The sequence below is a fragment of the Notolepis coatsorum genome (assembly GCF_963971535.1).
Source record: "Notolepis coatsorum genome assembly, chromosome: 16".
NCBI classification, from domain to species: domain Eukaryota; kingdom Metazoa; phylum Chordata; class Actinopteri; order Aulopiformes; family Paralepididae; genus Notolepis; species Notolepis coatsorum.
Window position 1 is genome coordinate 71,459,262 of NC_140180.1, and position 24,755 is coordinate 71,484,016.

General features: G+C 40.9%; 1 protein-coding gene across 1 annotated transcript; it reads right to left on the bottom strand.

The window, feature by feature from the left end:
* Positions 1 to 531: 531 nt before the first annotated feature.
* LOC311242354 (vesicle-associated membrane protein 7) lies at positions 532 to 23,303 on the bottom strand. Its single transcript, XM_084331305.1, has 8 exons — positions 23,202 to 23,303; positions 22,534 to 22,695; positions 22,281 to 22,338; positions 22,041 to 22,178; positions 16,850 to 16,940; positions 12,244 to 12,311; positions 11,206 to 11,298; positions 532 to 2,483 (listed from the first exon to the last, which is right to left on the bottom strand). Exons 2-8 carry the CDS (start codon positions 22,677 to 22,679, stop codon positions 2,415 to 2,417), a joined length of 663 nt encoding a protein of 220 aa, XP_084187431.1. The 5' UTR covers positions 22,680 to 22,695; positions 23,202 to 23,303; the 3' UTR covers positions 532 to 2,414.
* Positions 23,304 to 24,755: the final 1,452 nt, after the last annotated feature.

A 24,755-nucleotide genomic window follows, 5' to 3' on the forward strand; every position in this document is an offset into this window, starting at 1 on the left:
AGTTTGTTATTTTAACCGAAGAGTATGGACTCTGTTTTGCCCATGTGTAATGATAGTTTGTTGTCGGCGAGCCATATGCAGATTTTGCCTAGTTCCGAGCTGAGGGCTTTTTCAACCTGTAACTTGTTCTTGTCAGAGACCAGCAGGGCTGAGTCGTCCGCAAACAGGAACAAGTTGCAGTCACAAGCTGACGACATGTCATTTGCATAAATTAGGAATAGTAGCGGTCCTAGTATGCTTCCTTGTGGAACACCTGTGTAAATAAAACGTCACAATTCAAGGACACCCGTTGTTATATAGTGGGCATTTAATTTAACATCAGAAACTAACTTTGCCGTACTACTGTTAGCAGAACTTGATGAAAGACAGTCACGTTTTGTGAGATGATTGTGATGTTCTTACAGATAATGTGGGGGGGGGGGGGGGGGGAGTATGTAGTATCCCATAAAATGCTCACAATAAACCTACCCAGAAATGAGAGTGCATCATTCCCCTAGATTGACAAATCGACTTGAACATGACTTTTAGTAAGCAAGTACTTTATGTACATAAACTAACATTACACCTTCCATGACTGGGCCCCATGTCTTATGTAACGAATAATTCCACGTGTAAGCATAAAACAAGTGGATTTTTACATACTGTAGCCAAACATTCTACACAGTATTTCAAACTCACCAGGTTTTCATAGGTATCGGTCTACAAGATTTACAAGACAATTTTCAAAACCCTTAATGTTTTCTGTAAGAAACACCCAGCCAGTGTGAATGTTGGAAGTATTTCTCGTGTGCTAAAATCCCAGTCTCAATATACTTGCTGGGTCCAACAGTAGCAAGAGGCATGGGTAGATAAGATTAGGGACTGTTCACATTCATAATAACTCCAACAAGACACATCTTAAAGTCAACTGTTTTCATCGTCAACTTAACCATGGCAAGGACAAGAAGTTAATCTGCCCAAAATATATTTATCTCTAGTAGACTGTCTAGCATTACAACAGGATCGGTGTTCTTCCCCTGTAGAGATCAAAGCAACATTAATACTATAATATTTTATTATTTCAAATCTGGATGTACAATAATTAAATAATTATATGATTATAAACCATATGATGGCAGGAAGCAAACATACTGTACAATGTGAAAAGTGCACTGTGATAACAAAAAAATAAAAAAGACACACAGACACGCCAAGCATCTCAAACGACGGCCTCGTTTTTTTATCCTCCAATCACGGCTGTCGCTTTCCTCGGACAGCAAGTCATGATAGGAAGATAGAGAAAAGAGGGCGGAATCTGAGATAGGCTCTCTAATGAGCCTAACCTCTTTGAGGGAAACGTACTCTTATGGTAATTTGTTGGGAAAGAGCAAGATATTTGCAAAAAAACTGCCTCAATTTGATAACTATTACATTTCCATGGATAACCAAATATACTGATTTGTATAATCAAATAGTTTTGTACAGTATTTCTTTTCTTGTTACATTTCATCGAAGAAGACATTTGTAACTGTTCGATGATAGCAAAACATACAAGGATATCAGTGTCTTCGAGCAAAAGCGGGCATCTCATTTGATTCTTGTGGTACCTCTTTAGAAACAGAAGATGCATACCGTGGGGAGGAAACAGACACACACTGCATCACGTTTTGTTAGATGAATCATCATCAAGTTAGAATTAAATCTTCATCAAGATACTGTACTGTAGTATTCTTATGACGCGTCATGCCTACCAATATGGCACAATGCCAAAAGCTCATTGGTCACGTCGTCATTTGATGACAATCACCTGTTACTTATTACAAATAACTGTTTCCTGTTGTTTTCCTACTAAGATGTCTGCGACAGAGTAACTAAAATTACTCTTATCTAGAAGCTTGCATGTGCTATACATCTTTCTTAAAGATTATCCATTCTCTTAATAAGGAAAAGCAAGACAATTAACAAGTTAAAATCTGTAATATCCGAGTGGTTTTCTCCGGTTATCAGCTTGAATCACCCACATGGATGGGGGTCAAAGTTATTGTCACAGGTTTACAAGATTAGGCCTAATGAGTGCATGAGACAAGATGAGCGTTACCGCACTAGCATAAGACAAGAAGAATGTTCCGGACAGGCATCCATCAAAGACGGCTGCAGTCCGTTACGTGTGGGGAATGGAAGACTCCCTGTCAATGTCCACGCTGCCCAGGAGGGGAACAAGAGATAGGAGGAGGTGGTGGGGGAAGAGGTGGTGGAGAACGAGCGCTCCCCAGATGTTGACGCTGGAGGAAACCGATTCGATACAGGAAGGAGAGTGGCGTTTCCCTTTGTGTCCACTGGCAACTTTGGGTAGAAGTGGGAGCTAAACGAGAGCTTCTCCCTCTCTTCCTCTTTTCCTTTATCTCCCTCTGTCTTTTTCTCTCTCTTCCGCTCTCTCACTTTTTGACACAGCTGGGCCAGCTGAGGCCTCCGCAGGCAGCAGACACAATGATGTAGAGGACAACCTGAAGAGAGCAGAGACAGAGCGGAGGTCATAACACATACTAAAGATGACACACTTCCTTTCAACTGCCCCTAAAGTGTGTGTGTGTGTGTGTGTGTGTGTGTGTGTGTGTGTGTGTGTGTGTGTGTGTGTGTGTGTGTGTGTGTGTGTGTGTGTGTGTGTGTGTGTGTGTGTGTGTGTGTGTGTGTGTGTGTGTGTGTGTGTGTGTGTGTGTGTGTGTGTGTGTGTGTGTGTGTGTGTGTGTGTGTGTGTGTGTGTGTGTGTGTGTATGTGTGTGAATAGACAAATTCAGTAGACAGTCATACCTGTGGATCTCACTCTGGGCTTTTTTCTCTCAATGAGTTTTTTTTAAACTTGTGATTGTGTTACTCAAACTATGATAGCCAAATTAATTTGGAATAATAAACGCCCAAGAATCAAAATAACTACCACTCAACGTAGGAAACAGGATGGGGACTTTGCAATCCCCGGTTTTAAGTTATATTTCTGGTCCTCGCTGAGGCCCCTGATAAACTGGCTGGACCCTGTAATTGCGGTGTCATGGCGCTCCTTAGAAGCAGCAGCGGTCTCACCACAAAGACTACAGGATGTAGTATACTCCACTATTCCTATATCAAAATGCCAGCTAAGATATGGACCAATCATATCCCATGTAGGCCTGGGCGATAAAACGATAACGATAATTATCGCGATATATTTTAATAATCTATATCGATCGATAATAAAAAGAAATATCAATCATTTTTATATATCTTTTTGCAACAGGGCAGTTTTAAAACCAGAGACAGTGGACAGACTTGTCTTTCTTGCCTGCATCTTAAAGTAATGGCTTTGCTTGTCCAAATGACAATACTGACCAAATTGAGGTTTCTTTTTCTCTTGTCCATTTATTTAGTTTGCTTTCTAATTTGTATTTAGTTTGCTTTCTGTACACAGTAGGCTATGTGTGCTAGCAGAGCTAGTCTCCAGTCGCGACTCGCAAGTCACGGTGCACATGTGCGGTGGGTTGTCCACCAAAAAAGCACCAACAGATAGAAAAGAAACTATCAGAGCCAGAACTATTCAACTCCCCTGGAGCCACAACCAGCAGAGAAGCCCGTTTACTTTAGCTTTCAAACCAGCTGCAGCCTGAGAACTGGAGTGTGAGGGGCTGTAACACTAAAGATGGCGGCAACGACAAAGAATTGCTGCAAAATAAGCATACATATGTTGTAAAAAAAAAAAAAAAAAAATTATCGAGTGATATGATAACATTATCATATCGTTATCGTGATAACATTTTTGGCCATATCGCCCAGCCCTATTCCCACGTGATTCAAACGTGGCGTAATGTAGAGGTCCTGTGCTGTCCTGTCCTACTCTAAAGGCTCTTTCAGAGCCACCCACAATGTACAGCATTTTGCGACCAAATCTCAGTGGCGTGCGACTGGATGTTTTCCCTTGTCGCATTGGTGCTCCCAGCAGGTCTGTCTGTCTGTGTGTATGTGTGTGTGTATCGTTTTTCCCCCCCGTGGCCATGTGCGTTCTAAAAAAAAAACTCTGCCTTTGATTGGCTATAACACGTGCATTATGCAAAGACCAGCCCCGATCTGGCTCTGATCATCACCCTGCCATTATTATTCACTGAATGACGGGATAAACAAAAAAGCCATGTGAGCATCAACTTTCCGACAGCGTCAACAGCATCTCATACTGGTTTCATAATACAACGTTTCCGAATGGACGTTTGGATTAAACAAAGTGTATGCAGTGATGCTTTCCCAGCGGAACACAAGCTGCTTAACGTTACACAGGTATGTTATACACGTTAATTAAGCTATGTAACGTTAGACCGCAGCCCTTTAGCTTTAGCTAACGTTAAGATAGAAGGAGCCGTCGGCCAACAAAGCTGTTTCAACAAATGGATTATCATTCAAACGTTATTCAAGCCTTCCGTGACCAGTAAGTAGGTACATCTACTACTCAACCGCAGCAATGTGCGCTATGTGCTTAAAATTTGCTAGTCAAGACTCAACAGTACGCTTACGCTGGGTTGAGGCGCGGGCGGAAGTGGCCATTTTTCAAAATAAAATACCCCGAAAGACTATTAGTATAGGGAGGTGTAGTGGTTACTTCCTGGTCTATAGGGAGGTGTAGTGGTTACTTCCTGGTCTATAGGGAGGTGTAGTGGTTACATGATTGCTGTTTCCGGCCGGTCCATCATCTTGAAAACACAATGTATTTGCCCATTGCCCATTTCTAAATCGTCTAGTTTAAAACAAATAAAGCATCAACATTTGCATGGTGTACCTTTCTGTGCTTATTCATCCACAATCTATAGCTCAACATGAAAATATTCGCAATTAATTGTACAAAAAATAAAACGCTGAATTTTATTTCAACCAAAAATGCTTAACAAATAATGTTAGTGATAGAAGGGAACTAATTTTGTGCAAAAATGGAAAGCTTTCCAAATGTTCATGAGGTAGAATTGTAGCCGATAATCCATTTTCCCAAAGATAAATCCCTATACGGGTGGACCTCGCAGGCGGTCCAAAGTGACGTCAGACTACACCTCCCTATTTAGGAGCAAATTGTTTGCATGATTAAAAACGATGGTTTGAACATCCGTTTGAAAAACCCTGGCGAATGTTCGAATCCCAAAAACAGGCTTGGGACAGCTCTAACTGGAGCTGAGCTGAATGTGTTAAAATAGACATAAAAAGGTGAAGGATTGGACTTTGCGAACTAACTGTAATACAATGTTATTTTTTACAATAATTTACATAAAATCTTAACACTTTAATCGCCGGAGACGCTGTTCAGCGTCTTTCCCCGCCATGCTTATTCTGCCGAAGACGCTGGACAGCGTCTTTGATATCAATATTTCAAAAATCTGTGATCGAAATCATATTTCTCCCCCGGAGACATTATATGTACTGGTGAGCCCCTCTCAATTCTCCAACGGCTCAAGAGCGCCATCTGGTGGCCGATCGGCCGCTCGCCCCAAACAGGAAGTGATGCGGATGAAGTGGTGCTCACCCATATTTCGTCCGGGCACTCGCTATCATTAGCAGGACTCCATCTTGACACAATGGATGTCGATCGGTTGCAAATAACTCGATAAACAACATGATTTGGACGTATATACTATTATACAACCTGGAAATGGATCGGGTATTTCTACATCCCATAATAGGAATATCTCTGCTCCACGCTCATCGCCCAACGCTATGAGGAAGCTACGGTAAGATTCAGCGTTTTTTTTTAACGTGTTCCATATAAACTGCTCCGATGATCATATCACTCACACTAGATGAATGATATAACGTTGCCCACAGCGATGTTGGCGGTCAACGCATGGCGGACAATACCGCTGTACAGCGTTTTTGCCGCTGGATGTGTTAAGAAATTACTAATGTGTATGGAAACTGACAAAAAAGGTAATGGTAAATGGCTGCTTTTTTATATAGTGCTTTTATCCAAAGCGCTTTACAATTTGTTACTCACATTTTTACCCATTCACTCACACATTCACACACCGACGGGGAGGCAACCATGCAAGGTGCCAACCTGCTCATCGGGAGCAATTAGGGGTTAAGTGTCTTGCTCAAGGACACATCGACACGCTGCCCGGGAGGAGCGGGAATCGAACCGGGAACCTCCGGATTGTTTTCTCGGATAGTCCGCTTTTTTTTGGGTGGTGTGAATGCTCAGTCAAACTCTGGTGCGGACCAAACACGCAAACTCTGGTCCACCTGAAAACGTAGGTCTCGGTTCGCTTCATCGGACCAAACGCGGACCAAATATAGGAAGTGAGTCACCTCTCACGAGCAGAGCGCTAAATTACTACCTAACCAATCAGATATGAGGTAGCGTCACGAGCAGAGCAATGTGTGTGGACAAGAGGCGGGTTGCTACGTTTACTGTAGGGAGGGGCTTTTAGACCCATGTTTTTTTTTTGCTTCGAAAAGAAGGACATCCTCTCAATATGCGGGACGCGGGGGCTCGCAGTCACACACACACGTGCACACACACGTTAGTGCTCGCAAACACACACACACACATTTCCACTCGCTATTGTGTCCAATAGACGGGCGCCCTTTTCGACCGTGTGGCATTGTTCAGAAAGTTTGGTGCACTTGACAAATTGCAATGTGAATGCAGACGAACCAAATGAAGAATGCAACAATGTTGCAACTTCACCCCCGGAACCGCACAGAGTCCGCACCGAGTCCACCAAAAATATATGTGAAAGCGCCCTTATATTCACAACGGTACTAACACGACAATGTATGAATGGAAAAATATAACGTTCCCACATCCGGAACGATAGATACCCGATGTTGAATGGGCCATAGTAATGTCGATATAGCTATAATATTTAAAAGGTTATAGCCCTGCAAAGAAGGTGAGCGAATCCATAGGCTTACAGCACTGGCAGAGAGTGGTATAAGATGGGCAAACTGCGTAGCACAGAATGTGTTAACACTATGGGTGCCGGAGGTTAAATTCATGCTATACCATGGGTTGCCAGCTCTATTTGTCTATGGATATTAAGTACCCCTTCTTTGCATGGCTATAACTTTTTAAATTCTATTGCTACATTGCCATTATTAGGGCCCATTCAAAGTCCTATATGTATTGTTCATTGTGTAGCAACGTTAAACTTTTTCATTCACATATTCATAGTAAAGTATGGTCTAATGTATAAGTATGTTTTCATCTCTTTCGGCAGCTTTCTCCAGAACGTGATCTATAGCCCCAAATGCATTATATTGATGATGAAATACAGTTTGATGGCAATCGGGGCGATATAAAAAATTTCAATTGGACGTACTTCTAGAATGATCTACGTATGATCTGATGATGACCGGATGGGCGGGGGATCGTTTATAATTCCGTGGGCAGCGTTATATCATTCATCTAGTGTGGGTCATATGTTCATCATAACAGTTTATATGGAACACGTTCAAGAATAACGCTGAATCTCACCGGATCTTCCTCGCGCCGTTGGACGATCAGCGTGGTGTAGACCGTTTTCGATTATGGGATGTTTATCCTGATGAACCATTTCCAGCTTGTATAATACTATATACGTCCAAATCATGTTGTTTATCGAGTTATTGGCAATGGATCGCTATTATATTGTGACGAGCCAGAGTGCCGGCAGCCAAACCGAGTGCCCGGAAGTAATATGGCCGACCAGCACAACCTCCATAGCACTTCCTGTTTGGCGATTGCACCGATCGGCCACCAGATGGCGCTCCTGAACCGCCAGAGAGCTCAGTGGGTCCTCCTGGTGGATCTCAGGCCAGCGGAGGGGAAATATGAATCCGATCACAGATTTTTGAAATATTGATATTAAAGACGCTGTAAAGCGTCCTTCGGCAACTTGAGCATGGCCGGGAATGACGCTGTAAAGCGTTTCCCGGCAGTTAAAGTGTTAAGGTCGAATGGATGGACCATGGGTCCACTTCCAGACATTGGATTGAGGAATCGGGAAACGGAGCGTTTTTCTAACATTTTGAAATGGATTCGTGCATGAATGTGGACTCTGGGACGCGTTGTTTGGGTACCGGTAAGTAAGTTATGTTATGGTTAAGCGTATGGAAGATGAACGTACGAGTTATGAATGCCGGGAGTGTATGTTTGGTAAACCATTCCAGTTCGACTGTGTGTGCGTATTGGCTTGGTGATTCACTACAGGGGTTTAACGGCTCAAGGTATGACGGTATGAAAAAAATTATACCGCCCAAGCCTACTTCAGACTAACAGAAAAAGTCCGCCCGGAGCGAAAAAAATGTGACACCAAGTGTGCAACAGGGGAAACTGCATTCTCGAGACAGCGCCAATACCAGGATCTGGCCGGTACTGCACTTTCCGAGTCCCAATATGACTTTTCCAGCCAAAATACAGCTCTGTGACATTGAATAGGATATTAAAATCGAATAAAAGAAAAAACAAATTAAAAACGTATATATATGTGATTGGCCGCCAAGCGCTGGCTCCCAATCACATATATACGTGAATGGCCGGGAATGTGTTAAGAGCCACCGGCACGTATATGCATATGGTCTGGTAGCCCATTTTTGGAAATCTATAGCAACTAAACTCTCAAGCATCTGTAATATATCAATTCCACTCACGGCTAGGGTTGGGTATCGTTAGGATTTTATCGATACTACTACACTTATCGATACTGCTTAACGGTTCGGTACCTTATCGATACTCTTATCGGTTCTTTTTTATTTTGCAAAACAAAATAAAAGATTACAGAATCGACATTGCTTTATTATTCTTTTATATAACTATATTACTGCACAACATGGCTACTTTTTTATCAATTAATACAAGCAGTCAGATAAATTAACTATTTTGGGACTTTCTATTTTATTTAGAAGTTCTTAAATCAGAATGTCCCACCCAATACCCAGCTGTTAAAAACGGTTCAATACTCCATGTTATTAGTAGAGGCTGTGACACTCTGTCATCCTTCCTCTAGCTGCTAGGGTGAAGGGACTTTGGGCTTGCTGGGACCGGTGGTGGTAGAGGGAGGAGGGGTAGGCTGGGACATGGTGGCTGCAGCCTCAGCTTGAAGATCTTTCATCTTTCTAATATATTTGTAACTAAACAATTAGCTAAGCAATTATATTTTATTTATTAGCCTATTGTAGTGACTACATTATGGTTCGTGTTCTCCTCTTACTGTGTTGTGTAGTGGGAGGGAACTACTGATCTGGCACCGCGGCCAGAGGGGACAGTTATTGCGGTTGCACTTGCTGTTGTGATCTTTACTGTTCTGGCGATATACATGTGCTCTTGTTCTGTATTGACTGAAGTTGTCTTGTGTATTAAACAAGCATTACGTTGCCTACGATTATTCCTTTTTCCTCCGGCACTACACTATTCATAATAATTCGTTATTAGCCTAGCTAACTCCGTATCTTGGCTTACCTGCAGTGGACGTGGATGCAGATGGAACACTGCGAGCAAAGCAGTCAAAAACAGCGCATTTCTGCAGACTAATGTTATGTTTTGACAACAGATGTTTTGACAAATTGCTTGTATTGCCACCCTTACTGGCAAATGTTTTATTGCACTTGTGGCAACGTGCAGTCGACTTTCGTAAATTGTACCCAGACTTTCGAGCGATTTGCTCTCTCCGCCATGACGAGCGCAGAGCTCGGTCTGTGTGCTGCGCTTCAGCAGCACGGAGCCACTGACTGGCACCTCCCTTAAGTACCCGTATGTGTATGTGTGAGTGTGAGCGGCTCACGATGAGTGTGTGTAATAATGGCTCGCTGCGGCTCGCTTCTCGTGCAGAGACAGAGAGGGGAGAGATAGTTTGCAACGTTTAAATTCCTCGAAAAAAATAAAAAACTCATAGTAATAATAATTTCTATAGTATCGATAGCAGTACCGATAACGTCGGAGCTTATAAATACTCCGTTTTTTTCTAATTTAGTACCGGTTCCCGTTTAGAACCGGGGTCCGGGGGGCATCCCTACTCACGGCAACAACATTACTTCTAAACGATATATCTTTACTACCAACAACATCCAGACAACAGAAAATAATTATTCTGGCAGGTGTTACAGCATCGCTATGAGATGGAAAGAACCTGAGAAACTCACAGTAATTAACTGGTCCCTGACATTGCTGGATGTTATTTATTTGGAGATCTCGACTGCTCGTGTGGTTGGGGTGGGACAGGCAGGTATTGAATTAATTGTGGACTGCGGTGGCCGAGGTGGTCAAGGGCACAATGTAGCGGCGGGGTGGGGTGTTGGTCCTGGGGGATCCGGGGGTCTATTGTCTAATGTCTATTGTCTTTTGTGTTGTTTTTATTTTTTACTTGGTATCTTGTATTTATTAGTTAAGTTTTGGTCTGTATTTATTATTTCTTATTATCTTGTCATTGTCATTGTCATTGTCATTATTATTATTATTATTATTATTATTATTATTATTATTATTATTATTATTATTATTGTTATTGTTATTGTTATTGTTGTTATTATTATTATTATTATTATGTTGTCAAATGAAAATTGAAAATAAAAAAAAGTGATTAAAAAAAACTTGTGATTGTGTTATGTCCTGTAACATTTACGTTTAGTAATTCAGCTGACGCTTTTATCCAAAGCAACTTACAAGTTTTGTACGACAAGTCAGTAGGAAGGGTAAAACTCTATCAGCCGAGTAACAATGTTCAAAGTGTTCAGACTTGAGTGCTACAGTGTTGTATGTTAGTATATTAGGAAGAGTGCGTGACAGTAAGACGTTTTTTGTTCCGTCTTTGATGCCCTACAAATCGGACTTTTACATCTGGATGGACACTATCAAAGGCCCCAAAAACTGAACTGGCTCACCTATGCATTTCTTGTGATACAGCTGCTCTGCTTTCACCGCACAACGCTAGGCTGAAACAAGTTTGCTGGTGACGTCGCACTCCATGTACTGGCAACTGGCAAGCGTGACAGACATGGAGTGTCAAATAGGATGCATTTGTAAATAATGGGTGGTATTCTGCCATCTACAAACTTTTTCAGATTCCCGAGCCAGACAGGTTTAGAGCGATCACGGAGCAACGATTTGGATGTTGCGGGCGAGGGGCGACACAGGTGAGAAACGAGGTGTGAACTTTTGATATAGTGTCCGTCCTGCAAAGCACTGCTCTGTTTTCAGGGGCTAGGTCAATGCATGTTGTCTCTTCTCCTACCGGCTTCTAAGATACTTACCAGACACACCATCACTATGATGACAGTGAGCTTGAGGTTCTTCATACACATGGCACGGGCCAAGTTACGACTGGTGGTCTTGAAGGTGACTGACTGGAGGAGGGAGGAAGGGGACATTTGATACGTGGGTTATTAGATTGCATTCAAATGTATTGTCATCGTACAGCACAAGTACAGTACAATGAAAAGAAGTTTGGCATCTAACCAGAGTTGTTAGACTAATGTAACAGGAAAGTGCAATATAAAAATACAGGTGATTAAACTAGATATAAATTATATAAATGAGTAGTGCTGAGTAATAGTACTAATCAGATCTACGTACAGTGTTATAGTATTATTATGTACAGTGATAAAGGTATAAAGACACTATGGTAGTAAGTCACTGGTCAGCGGTATAACTAGTAAGAGTAGGTAAGGGATGTACAGATATAGATATAGTATCTACAGGTATGTAAAAAGGATTATGTGCAGATATGGATAAATATATATATATGGTGAATATAAATATATGTATACACTATATATACACCAGTATATATAAAATATATATATACAGTATATTATATAGATTAACGTCCCGGGTGCAACTAGATTATTTACAGGACTAGACCAAAAACAGGTAGTCTATATTAAGACTGAGACGATATGCCATTTGGAAGAATCGATAAATCGGGACAAAATTATTGATAAATAGATTTTTGTATTATTATTTTAAAAGAATACTACTCGCTGTTGTGGGCCAACTACAGCATCGCAAAAACTACAGTGAGTGCACGTGACACACACAAACTAACGTTAAATAATAAATAAAAAAAGATTTAAGAAAAAAGTATTTACATTTATTTTATTTTATTATTATAAAAAAATGTACACATGCAAAAAAAATCGATAAGTGACGCCACTTATCGATTTCACAGTTATCGATAAGTGGTCTCAGCCTTAGTCTATATTAACTGATTATTGCGAGAACAGAAGTGTGAGAATATTGTAAGTAAAGCTTTCCCAACCGGATGATCATTAGTGGGCCTTTAAACTCACAGAGTCAACGAGGTTTTCTGTCTTGTCAATCAGCAATTCCAGCTTCTCTCCTCGCTGAGCTACCAAGTCTGGAGAAGAAGAACACAGACGACTCTGTCAACCAAGATGACAGTGATAATGGAGGCATAAAGAGAGCTTAAAGCTAGTTTATTATTATTATTTATTGTTTACTAAAACAAAAAGTGTTACGCTAAATGTGGAAATGTCCCGGTATATCTGTACATTCCCCTTCAAGTGAGTAAATGTGAGATGTATGAGGCCAATAATCTGTTAATAAGGCTCTAACACAGTGAACACTAGATGGTTTATATCATAATCCAGGGATTAAAATGAAACACATTCTTTTGACTGAAGCTTTGTCCAGACCTGCAATGTGGGGTGACAGAGGTGATAGGAGCAGGGGGGGGGGGTAACTTGAGTTTTACTTTTACGATTTTAAGACATCACAAGACACCATCTCTTGCACTTTTATGTGTTATCTTCAAATGACTGGGTTACTCTACTCTAGGTGGTAAATGATTCAGCAACAGGTCCTGGTAGGAAAATTCAATATTGATGATTAAAAATTTGTGTGTAGGTCATCAGCACAGGCAATCAGCATCCAACTAATTAAAGCAGCTATCAGTCTGTGTAGGCCAGGGGTGGCCAACCCGCGGCTCGCGAGCCGCATGCGGCTCTTTGCCCGTCAATGTGCGGCTCTTCCATCCATAAAAAAAAATTAAAAAAAATTAAAAAAAAATATTTTTTTTTTACTTTTTTTTTTTTTTTTTTTACTTTTTTTTTTTTTATGTCACTCATTCTATAAGGACGTAGAATAAACATTTACATTTTTTTTTAAATGGTCCATTTGCATGTTCTTGGTATCTGAATCTAGGGACATATATGGATCAGTGTCAGAAATAGTGTGTCTGTTACTAGGCTTGAGTAAATTGTAATGAACCAAAGGAGAATATCAATTCTATTTAAAAAAAAAAAATTATCTTTGACTGTAAATAACACCATGCTAAAATTGACCAGACCTGAAAAATCTAAGCAAATGAATAAAGGGAAGATGATTAAACAGAAGGTTTTGTAGATACAGTACTGAATTCTGCCATCTTTTTTATAATGTAAATTTCTCCACCGTTCTTCATCATATTGCAACACCGTTTTTTGCAAGACGTTCACAGAAAGGTAGAGAAACTAACTGCGTTCTGTTTTATGGCAATAACGTTCAGGTTTGTGGGAGATAATCCCAAAAAATAAGAGAAATTAAAAAGTAAATCCAGAAGTCAGATGATTGACAGGGGCTGGTGTGAGCTGGGTAGGGTAGTTTTTCGAAATTTGAAAGCCCCGAGTCTCTTCCTTCAAATGACTACACTCACTTTTGGCTGTGCCACTTCCTCCTGTCAATATGCGCCGGTTTCCGACTCAATGCCCTGAGATTTCTATAATCTTATATTTCACTAATAACAGTTAAAATAATTGGTAAACAAACATAATGCTGAAAATATACACTTTTACTGTATATCTCGGGCTTAAGAGGTTAACCCTGTGAGGCCCAAATTAAAAAGAAATTAGCAACTTCAGAGGCCAGAGGGTGGGACATATAAACACATTTACTATCAAATAGCATTGTGAGGCTGAACAACAGGACCAATTGACTATACATGTGCTTAAAGGGGAACTATCTTATAAATGGCTTTTTTCAGTGTTTACCATTGTTTCTTAGCTATGTGGACTTATATTAATAGGATATATGTCTCTAATTCTCATATTGGCGAATTCTTCCAATTCTCCTCTCACAATATTCACCCTCACTGAACTGAGTCATCTGAAAATGTGCATATCTGTGATGTCAGAGATTTCTCAGCTGCATAATAATGTGGCAGTTGGCACCAGGCCACACAGTGGTTGGAGCCCAGCCTCAAAACGGCTTAAGATCTTGAGGTAGAAAAATGCGGTTTTTAGTACTTGATTAGAAATACAAAACAATGCATTTTTTTTGAAAAAAACCTAGGTGTTCCATAGACTCACAGGAATTGTGTAAAAGTGCCCAAATAGTGAAAGAAATAGTAAAATAGTTCCCCTTTAACATTTTTTAAATAAACATTATTTTTTTAAATGGCTAAAAGTGATTTTGTAATTTTGCAACCGTGGGTCTCACGGGGTACTTTTAACCCTGTGAGGCCCAAATAATAAAGACATTAGCAACTTCAGAGGCCAGAGGGTGAGACCTATAAACACATGAAGGGTGCCGTGACTGAAAAAAAAGGTTGAGAAACGCTGGTATATGGTGTGGCTCTTTGTGGTACCACAGTAATTTTTTTGTGGCTCTTAGTCTCTGACTGGTTGGCCACCCCTGGTGTAGGCCATCAGCACCCAACTGACGAGGACAATCACTACAATTAAGTAATAATAGTGAAGGTCTAGCTGGCTGTGGCTTGGCGTAGAGTTAGAAATGCATTCCAACAGATAGCGTGCCACGGCATTAGAGCTGTGAATCTTCACTGGCCTCACGATTCGATTCTACGCTGCAGCTCAATAATATATTACATCCTCAATTTTATAATCTATATTACTGCACATGGCTACTTTTTCATCAATTAATACAAGCAGTCAGATACATTTACTTTTATTTAGAAAGTTCTTAAATCAGAATGTCAAAATAAATGTCTTTACTAGTGTTGCATGATAGATACTAGAAAGGTATCTCGATACCCAGCTGTTAAAAACGGTTCAATACTCTTTTTACTAGTATCAGTATTAGTATCAATACTTTTAGAATAGCCTGATGCTGTATTTTCTATGAGTTGAGTGGATGCATGACCAGAGCACTAGCTTTAACTCATTGACCACTATGGCTGGGCAATTAATCGGAAAAAAAATCGCGATCTCGATTCATAGACCTATGCAATCTCATTTCTAAGTTCTAATTTTCTTTATTTAAATTTTTTTACTTTTTACTTTACTTTTTAAATGATTTTATTGAAAAAATAAGAATCGTGATCTCAATTCTTAAAGGGGAACTCCAACATTTTGGGAAATTAGCTTATTTAACATCTTCCCTGGAGTTAGACAAGAAGATACATACCTTTTTTGTCTCTGTGCATGCATTTTAGCTTTGGGAATAGACGCTCCGTTAGCATAGCTTAGCTTCATCACTGGAAGTGGGGGAGATCCGGAGCCTTACAGTGCCTTACAGTGTATTGCAAGGTCTGACATTGGTGGGCTCTAGGTCAACTCCTGAAAAGGGGGTCAATGTCAGACCTTGCAATCAAAAGTTAGGGGGCGCACTGAAATTATGGCAAGGGTTATTAGCCCCCTAACTTTTGATTGCAAAGTCTGACATTGACCCCCTTTTCAGGAGTTTACCTAGAGCCCACCAAGGTCATGCATATCAAGTTTGGTCAATGTCAGACATTGCAATACACTGTAAGGCACTGTAAAATCGATATGTCAATTGGTTGATGATAAATCCCCTTATTCCATGGTGAAATCTCCGCTTCGAAACGTGATACACAGTGCATGCTGTTGGTTTGTGATCAGAGTAATATGATACTCCGTTGGAGGGTAAAAAATTTAAAAAAATCCATTCGCCCGCAATGATACTGCAGTGGAGCGATGGCGCCCCTAAGAGGATCTGGCCGGTATTGCATGTTGCTGATTCCACAGAGGCGGGTAGATCTGCAGAGTCGATCGGGGATCTTGATACGGTTATTAATATGGAATAAAACAATAACAACTTGCCACGGCTATATACGTGCCTCTGGTCCACAACGCATGGCACCAAAACACGTATATATACGTGGCTGGTCCTTAAAGTGTTAAAGACCCCATAAAGAGGTCCTGCATTATTATTATTATTACTCGTGATTGGCGCTCAGGCGATGGCGAGTTAACCCGACAACACTCGTGATTGGTGCTGAATGAGTTAATAATACAATAATAATAATATATTTGATTTGTAGGGCGCTTTATAGTTGGAGCAAATACCAAAGTGCATTGTAAAGAACATAAAAGCTTTTTTTTTTATATAATTTTTTATAATCGATTATGTTCCGTCACTGCATCGATGCAGAATCGTCCACATCCGCATTGCGATGCATCTTAGAATCGAGAAATGTCCACACCCCTACACGGCATGGATGACTACATACAGTATCTGTCTCTGTCAGACCAACTTCCTCTCTCTGTGCCTTCATTAGAAATCTATCCGGCTACAAGCTAGCCTAGCTTAGCTCCGGGAAAGGTGATTTGGGGTCACAGTTAGGCTAGCTGGTCCATATACGCTTCCATTCATTTATGCTAAGCTAGGCTAGCTTGCAGCCGGATAACTTTCTACTGAACACACAGAGAGAGGAAGTTGGTATGACAGAGACAGATACTGTATGTAGTCAACCATGTCATGGCATGCTATCTGTTGTAATGTATATCTGAATTTAAACCAAGCCACACATCTGACAAAAACAGTAAACAAAGTGCAGTACCATGTTGTCATCTGTTGCCTAGAGGGCGCCGTTTGACGACTTTACAGATGCTACCTTTAAAGTCACGCTGAGAGAAGTGGCCACAAGATAAACAACTCCACCTCTTTACAGCTGTTTGACAAAAAGGAGATGCTCACCTATGTTGCGGACCATAATGCCTTTCAGGTCATCCACCTGCTTCTGAGTCTCAATCATACGGTCTGAACCCCGTGGGTCTGAGTGGTGTTTCTGTAGAGAGAGAGAAAGAGTGAAATATGTGGAAATACTGCGCTTGGTTTAGGCGAGAAGTGGTGCTTAGTTATAGTGATGGCATGATGGAGAAAGGGAAAAGTAGCCTTCCCCGTCTGTTGCGGCTACATGTAGGCTGTCAAAAAAAAGCCACAAGGGGGTAAACAGAGGAGTATAAAGACTGTGACGTGCCATGCATCGTATAACAATTCCGTTCCACGTCCAGAATATGCTTTTAAACTTTTTATTCTCTCACTTAATGGAACAAATTAGACACACGTAAATACTTAAACTAATACTTTTGCAAACTTGCGTTCTTGCAATACTTGTGCTCTTGGATACTACACTCTTGCGGTCAATAGAAAATATAAGCTCCCTGGGCTCACCCCCTCTTTCCGTAAACTGTCAACACACCCGTGAAAATGTGAATGAAATCCCATATGAACACTCCCAAACCCCAGTGAACACGCCCACCACCTAAAGTGACAGTACAACTAACAATACGACACCATAGATAGATAATACTGAAACTTACATATATGGCTCCTATATTTCGGCCCCTAATTATTCAAATTCAATAATTACACAACTGTACATTATGTAGGAGACCAACAAGAAAACATTAAATATATGGTACAATTATGCAAAAACAATAGTGTCTTTTCTTTTCGATTTTTTTTAATAATATTTTCTCACAAATGTCCTTTTCTTCTTTCTTCATTTTATTCTAAGGCCAGAGGTTACTAGCACATAGCCTTTCAGTGATCTTTACATCACTTGGTCAGCCAAGTCAGAAAAACAAAACAAAAAACGAATCCAATGTTCATGTGTCAAAGTCGAGGTGCAGAGTCATCAACTATGAGCACAATATCTCCAACGATGAAGTTGCGCTCGACACTTGACCACTGCTGACATTCCTGTAGTAGAGGTAAGTATTCCTTGACCCATCTTTTCCAGAATAAGTTTGACATATACTGCACTTGTTTCCATCTGCGACAAGCATATATATCCTCCTTCTGAAACTGTCCTGGTAGCAAAGATGGCATGGTTTTAAGCAGCAGAAGGTGGTTAGGGGTAAGTGCTTCTAAGTCGTTTGGGTCAGTAGATGCTTTTGTAATGGGACGGCTGTTGAAGATAGCTTCTGCTTCGCAAAGGACTGTGTGAAGACCTTCTTCATTGAGGTTCTGCACCTTCAGGCAAGAGTTCAGGACCTATCTCGCAGACCTTATTAACCTCAGGCTCTCACATACTCCTCCATGATGTGATCCAGTAGGGGGATTGAAAATCCACTTGATGCCTTTCTGAAGGAGTGTGTTCTTAGGCCATGGTTACACTGGGGAAAAACAGCAACGTTGTATTTTCGAATGATTACGTTTGCATGTCCAAGTTAAAAGGAAACGCCGTTTTGGCAGGAAAGCGCGTTTTCCTAGCGGCAACTCTGAAAGGGTGTTTTCGTTTTGGAAACTCGTCGACAACAGAGCCAATGGATCATGCTAGGTATTTAAAGATGGTGGCTTTCTGAGATTTTGAGCAGGATGTGGAGTGACTCGTTCAACCTTTCTGATTGGTTGAAAATGGCCTTCATGTTTGAACTACATCGCCACCTACTGCTTTGGCATTGTACTACATGTATATACATCACTCGGTGGTCACGAGACAAAACAACGTCTAACTTAACTCTAACTTGCCTGCCAATACGCAGCATTCTGAAAAGCGAAATTAAACGAATCGTTCTGGCCCTAATGTAACCGCAGCCTTAATTTGAGCAAGATCCCAATGTTCCATTGCCTCCTTCAATTGACAACAAAGTTGGTTCCGTTGTCTGAGCGCAATTACAGGACTTGTCCATGTCTTGCTATGAAGCGTCGAAGAGCATTGATAAAGGAATCTGTATCCAATAATGATGCTACTTCGATGTGGATGGCTCTTATTGATAAGCATGTGAAGAGAACTCCATACTTCACTGTACTCCTTCCTCGCTTAACTTCGAAGGGTCCAAAATAATCAACTCCTACACGAGTGAATGGAGGTTCATCTGGAGAAACTCTGTCCAGAGGTAAATCTGCCATCTGCTGGCGCCCTGGAGCTGCATGCAGTCGCTGACAAACAATACACTTGGACATGACTTTCCTTATAGGCACACTAGCACCAGTGATCCAATATATTTGGTGCAGGTTAGATAGCGTGTGGTTACAACCTCCATGTCCCACTTCTTGATGTATGTGCTGAAGAATGAGATCAGAAATGTGAAGATCTTTTGCCAATATGGCAGGATGTTTAGACTCTTCAGGCATAGATGATCTACTAAGTCGTCCCCCAACTCTCAGAACACTGTCTTCAAGAACTGGATTGAGCTTGTAGATGTGGCTTGTCCTTCTCACACTGTCTCCTCTTTGTAAGCTGTTGAACTCATCTGGAAACCTCTTCCTTTGACAAAAGCGGATAATCTCCATCTCTGCTTCTCCGAGTTATTCAATTGAGGGAGATTCATATATAGTGCTGTCAATAGATTAAAAATTTACTAATTAATCTCACAATTTTCTGTAATTAATCTAGATTAAAAATAGCATTTTTCTACATAAAACTGAAGCTTGTAACAGATATTTACTTGAGTAAAATCATGGAATTAATGTAAAATCAACACAAAGAAAGTATATTTAGATTCAAAGACTATTTTAATAGCTTTCTTTGAATACAGTTTCTCTCCTGTGAAATACAAATGTTCAACAAAACCATCAACATTGACTCAGCTAGACCTCTTTCTTATATCCGCGGCGCTAAGATTGAAGATTTTTCACTCCATAGATGAATCTAGATAGATTTATTTGAATGCTTTAATCTATTTAAATTAATCTCCAGAGTTAAAGTATTAATTTTGACAGCTCTAATAAATACATATATATATATAAATTAGGGATGCTCGATATTGGCTTTTTTACCGATAGCGATATACCGATATTGTCCAACTCTTAATTTCCGATACCGATACCAACCGATACCGATATATGCAGGGTTCCCCCCCCCCCCCAAAAACAGAATAATTTCAGGTAATTAACATTACATATCTCTTGTCATGTAATTAACACAACATTATGCATACTTTGACAATAAATAAAATAATAATTTGTTCTTACTTGCTTGCTTGGGTAAATGGTTAAATAAATGTAAAAAAGATTAAAAACCGATACCGATATAACATTTTTATGCCAATATCGGCCGATAATATCGGACATCCCTAATATAAATCCATTATAGAAAGCCATGGCCTAATTTGGACAGGAAAACATTTGAGTCCTGTGCAAGAGCTACACAATAAGCCTACTTCTGTGCATCAGTGCACACACAGCACTTATTTGCTCTGCCTCACATTGCTATTGCCTCATCCACCAATATTATTAGTGCTTGTATAAGAAAACATTTTCAAAGAGTAGGTTATTATCTGGGATTCTAATTTGTACGAAGAAAATTAAGCTTGTTACTCTTCTGTAAAGAACATAGCTGCCGGAACATTTTGCCATCATATTTCTTTTTTTAAATATATACAAATGTGCACAATATGATATAGGTTATACATATGCATGTTATATAGCCTACTCATTGGCATTGAGCAGATACAGTATATATCAGTATTATTCTGTAATGTTGCTCCCCAAATATGCTATCTGTTCTATGTGTGTCATAACATGCATGTCTAAATGCCAATGTTTTTTTTTCATAGTAGTGATCAGAACTGATATTTGCATTCGAGATGTTGAGAATTGTTGAATTTCAAGGAACATGCCAACATTATGGGAAATGCGCTAATCTTCTCCAGAGTCAGACAAGAAGATAGACACCAATTTTCACTCCGCGTTCAGTAGAAAGCTATCTGGCTGCAAGCTAGCCTAGCTTAGCACATATTAATGTAAGCTTATACAGACAAGCTAGCCTAGCTATTGGCCAAAAACGCCTCTCAAAGTTTTAAGCTAGGATAGCTGGTCCGTATCTTCCATTCATTTTTTTTATTTTTTATTATCCACTTTCTCCTTATTTTCTATTTTTCTCCCATCCCAATTTCGTGTATCCAATTCTCCCCTCCCCTGTCTTGAACGTTGCTCGACTATGCCCCCCACTGGTCGGTTGTAGAGAGGATAGAAGCCTTGCATCATGTGTTCCCTCCGGCACACGAGGAGGCAGCCTGTCACATCTTTTCGCCTGCCAGCGCGGACTCTCATTGGAGAGGTGTAACGCATGGGAGGCTCACACTACCCTCGCCACTTCCTGTCTCTGCTGTGCAGGCGTCGCCCAACCGACCTGTAGGGGTCGCTGTCCACAACGTCCAATCCCCACCCATCGACTTCCACCCGCTGATTGCCAAATGAGCCAGTACGACGGCCGGCCCAAGCCGAAGGCAATGCTGAGACTGGGATTCGGTACCGGAGTCTCTTGCATTGGTGACGAGCGCAATCTCCGCTACGCCACCCAGCCGCCCATCTTCCATTAATTTGTCTGACTCTGGAGAATACTGTAAGCACATTTCCCATAATGTTGCAGTGTTCCTTTAACACTTTCAGCGCCAGCTGTTTTATCCATTCTTGTAGTCAATGGGTCACGCTTTAAAAAGACAGTAACTATCCCTCGTCCAACATGTAAAAAAAATAGTACATTTTTTCATGTATACGTTTGCTTGTTGTCCTGTGGTGAATATTGTATAGTTTCAGAGTGATCCTGGCTAATTCCTGGAAGCTGCGTTATAAAGCGATATGTGCATTTTGCTAGAGGCAATTAGGCATCGTCTTTATTCTGTGCGCAGGTGAGGGAAGATTTATGCACGCGCGTGCACGCAACGTCATTAAAACAATGCAACCAGGTATGAAATCACCAACTGGTTGTCACACACAGAGTCGTTTGGGTTCTCACTGCAAAGAGACCACTCCAGGGTTCGAGTGGAAGCGAGCCGAGACCACCATTTCTTGGTGATCTTAGCTAGCTTGTTTTGTTCTGCATCCAAGTGTGATTGCTGTGTTCACATTAAGCCCAAACTAACCGATCCACGGGGGCACTCCCTGTATTGGGACAACTACTCCAAACCTTCCAGGTGTGAATACACCCCCTACTCACCATCTGAGCTGCCAGCGTGGAGGAGAACTCGCTGTTCATGGCGTATGGCAGGGCCGTCTGGGCTCGTGACCCATACGTCGTCTGGAAGCGTTTCTTCACCTCACTGAGGAAGCTGAACGCACGTGACCTCTCAAAGTCCTGCAGTTACACAACCATTGCACAAAGTGTTCAAGTACACTCCTTCAGGATTAAAACATAGCCAAATGAATAACATGTTGAAAAAACTATTGATATACTCACATCATCAGTGATGCACAAGTATATAATTCTGTCATGGCAGATATAATGGAAAAGATAGCTGCAAGAAGAAAAAAGACAAGGATTAGGATTCAACAATGTATTGTAAAGTAATGCAATGGGCATTCTCCAGAGATCTCGACCAGAGTGGCATAGCGTGGCATCACATGTAACAGAGGCCAGAACCTTTTTTATTACCAATACAATGCTAATGAAAAGGCTCTGAATGAGGCAGTCACATGCTCCTGAGCTTTACCTGCCATGGCTATAGGTGAGCTTGTTGTTCTCAGAGGGAATTTTGGCCAAGATCTGTTCCGTCACTTCCAGAAAGTTCCCACCGCACCATGCATGCTTGGCCAGGATGGTGGTACCACGGGCCACCACCGCAAAGAGGATTGCCATGGCAACAGCCGACTCACTGACAGAGATGGGAGAAGAGAGTGGTATGGTATGGTATTTATTTTAGACAACAAAACAGTGTGGCAACGTTAATTCAGATGTGACCAGAGGCAGTGTAAATCAGTGGCTACTGATGGTGGCCAAGCTAGGATAAACAACATAATGGGTCAGCTGAAATGGTTTGGGGGGGGAAGACAGGGAAACGGGGCATAACACACCGATTTTATAAGCATATCAACAAACATTAAAGTAACGTTAGCCGCAATGACCTGACGTCAGCTATCCCCTAACGTTAAGCTCCAACTCCAAAGCTGTGTCACAACAATGAGTCATGTTTTCTGACATGAAACATGACATCGAAAGCATAGCTCGTTAGCTTTCCCCAAAACAACAAGCTAGCAGCCTAACTTCCTATGGTAACGATATATCTACCTCGATATGCTGCTCCTGGCTCAAGTAACTGTCAAATAAAGACGCTTAGATTGACGCAAATGAACCAGTACCAACAATAAACAATTTAAATACCTTCAAGTTGTTTTAGTGGCGTTCACAGTCTTTCGTTTATTTTAAACATTTAAAGATATTTCAGCAGCTAGCAAGCTAGCTAATCCCTTCCGTGTTTCCGAGTGACTGACTTCTGATTTGCGAATCACTCCTCCCATCGGATACCATTGTGTCGTCTTGCTGGGGAGTGTGGGTAATGTAGTTCTTTCAACCCGCTCTACCTACGCAGGCACGCGGACCTCGCGGTTTTACACTACATCCGGGAAACGTTTGTGCGTGTACGTAATGTTTTCATTCTATGTCACATCTTGGCGACAGACAGACTCTGTGAAGCAGCATGGCTGGCGAAGGCGAAAAGAAACCCATCCTGGAGATGGTGAGTGACTCCCGGCCTTTTGATACAGTTTATCGTGGAGTGCAGGTAGTTAATGTTAGATAGTTAACGTTAGGTACTGATATTTGGGTAGAAGCTGGCGAATGAAACTAGGTTAATAAGGATCTAGCTGACGTTACTCGGTTCGTCACATAGGTAAATGGGGATACAATCATTTTACAGCAGTAAAACCAAACTCGACATTGGTTACTGTTGTTGTATATATCATCAATGATGTTAACCAAGGATGAACTTTAATGTAAATATAATTACTATTTAATATCCACAGAAATCCGCAATGCATATGTTCTTCCACTAGGGGGCAGCAAAACGTAATTCCTCCTGGAATAACATGTAGAACTAATGGCTAAGTGTGTCGATTGTTTGGGTTACACACAGCTTTTGCTCCTCTACCCTGGCACTTGGATAGTCTTACCATAACTGATAATGGTAACCCCCTACATACACACACACACACACACACACACACACGCACAAACACACAAACAAGAGCATTGTTTCCTAAAGTGACTACAGAAGACCCCGGGAGTCCTTGGGGGTGTTCCAGGGGGTCTCAAGCTAGATTTGATTTAATTTCACTATTATTTACGTCACGAAGTTAGCCCATACACTACAGAATGTAACCCATGTGTGCCACGTAGCAATCTGTTAATAGGTTTCACTCTCTTCCCTACTACACTACAGACAGTTGTGCATTGTGCACAAAATCACAATAACAAAAATCTTCCCTGGGACATAAGAAAAAGGAAAAAAAACACATATATATATATATATATATAATAAATCCATTATATAAAGCCATGGCCTAATTTGGACAGGAAAATGTTTGAGTCCTGTGCAAGAGCTACACAATAAGCCTACTTGTGTGCATCAGTGCATACACAGCACTTATTTTCTCTGCCTCACATTGCTATTGCCTCATCCACCAATATTATTAGTGCTTGTATAAGAAAACATTTTCAAAGAGTAGGTTATTATCTGGGATACTAATTTGTACGAAGAATGTTATATAGCAGCCTACTCATTGACATTGAGCCGATACAGTATATATCAGTATTATTCTGTAATGTTGCTTCCCAAATATGCTATCTGTTCCAAAAATCATGTGTGTCATAACATGCATGTCTAAATGCCAATGTTTTTTTTCATAGTAGTGATCAGAACTGATATTTGCATTTGAG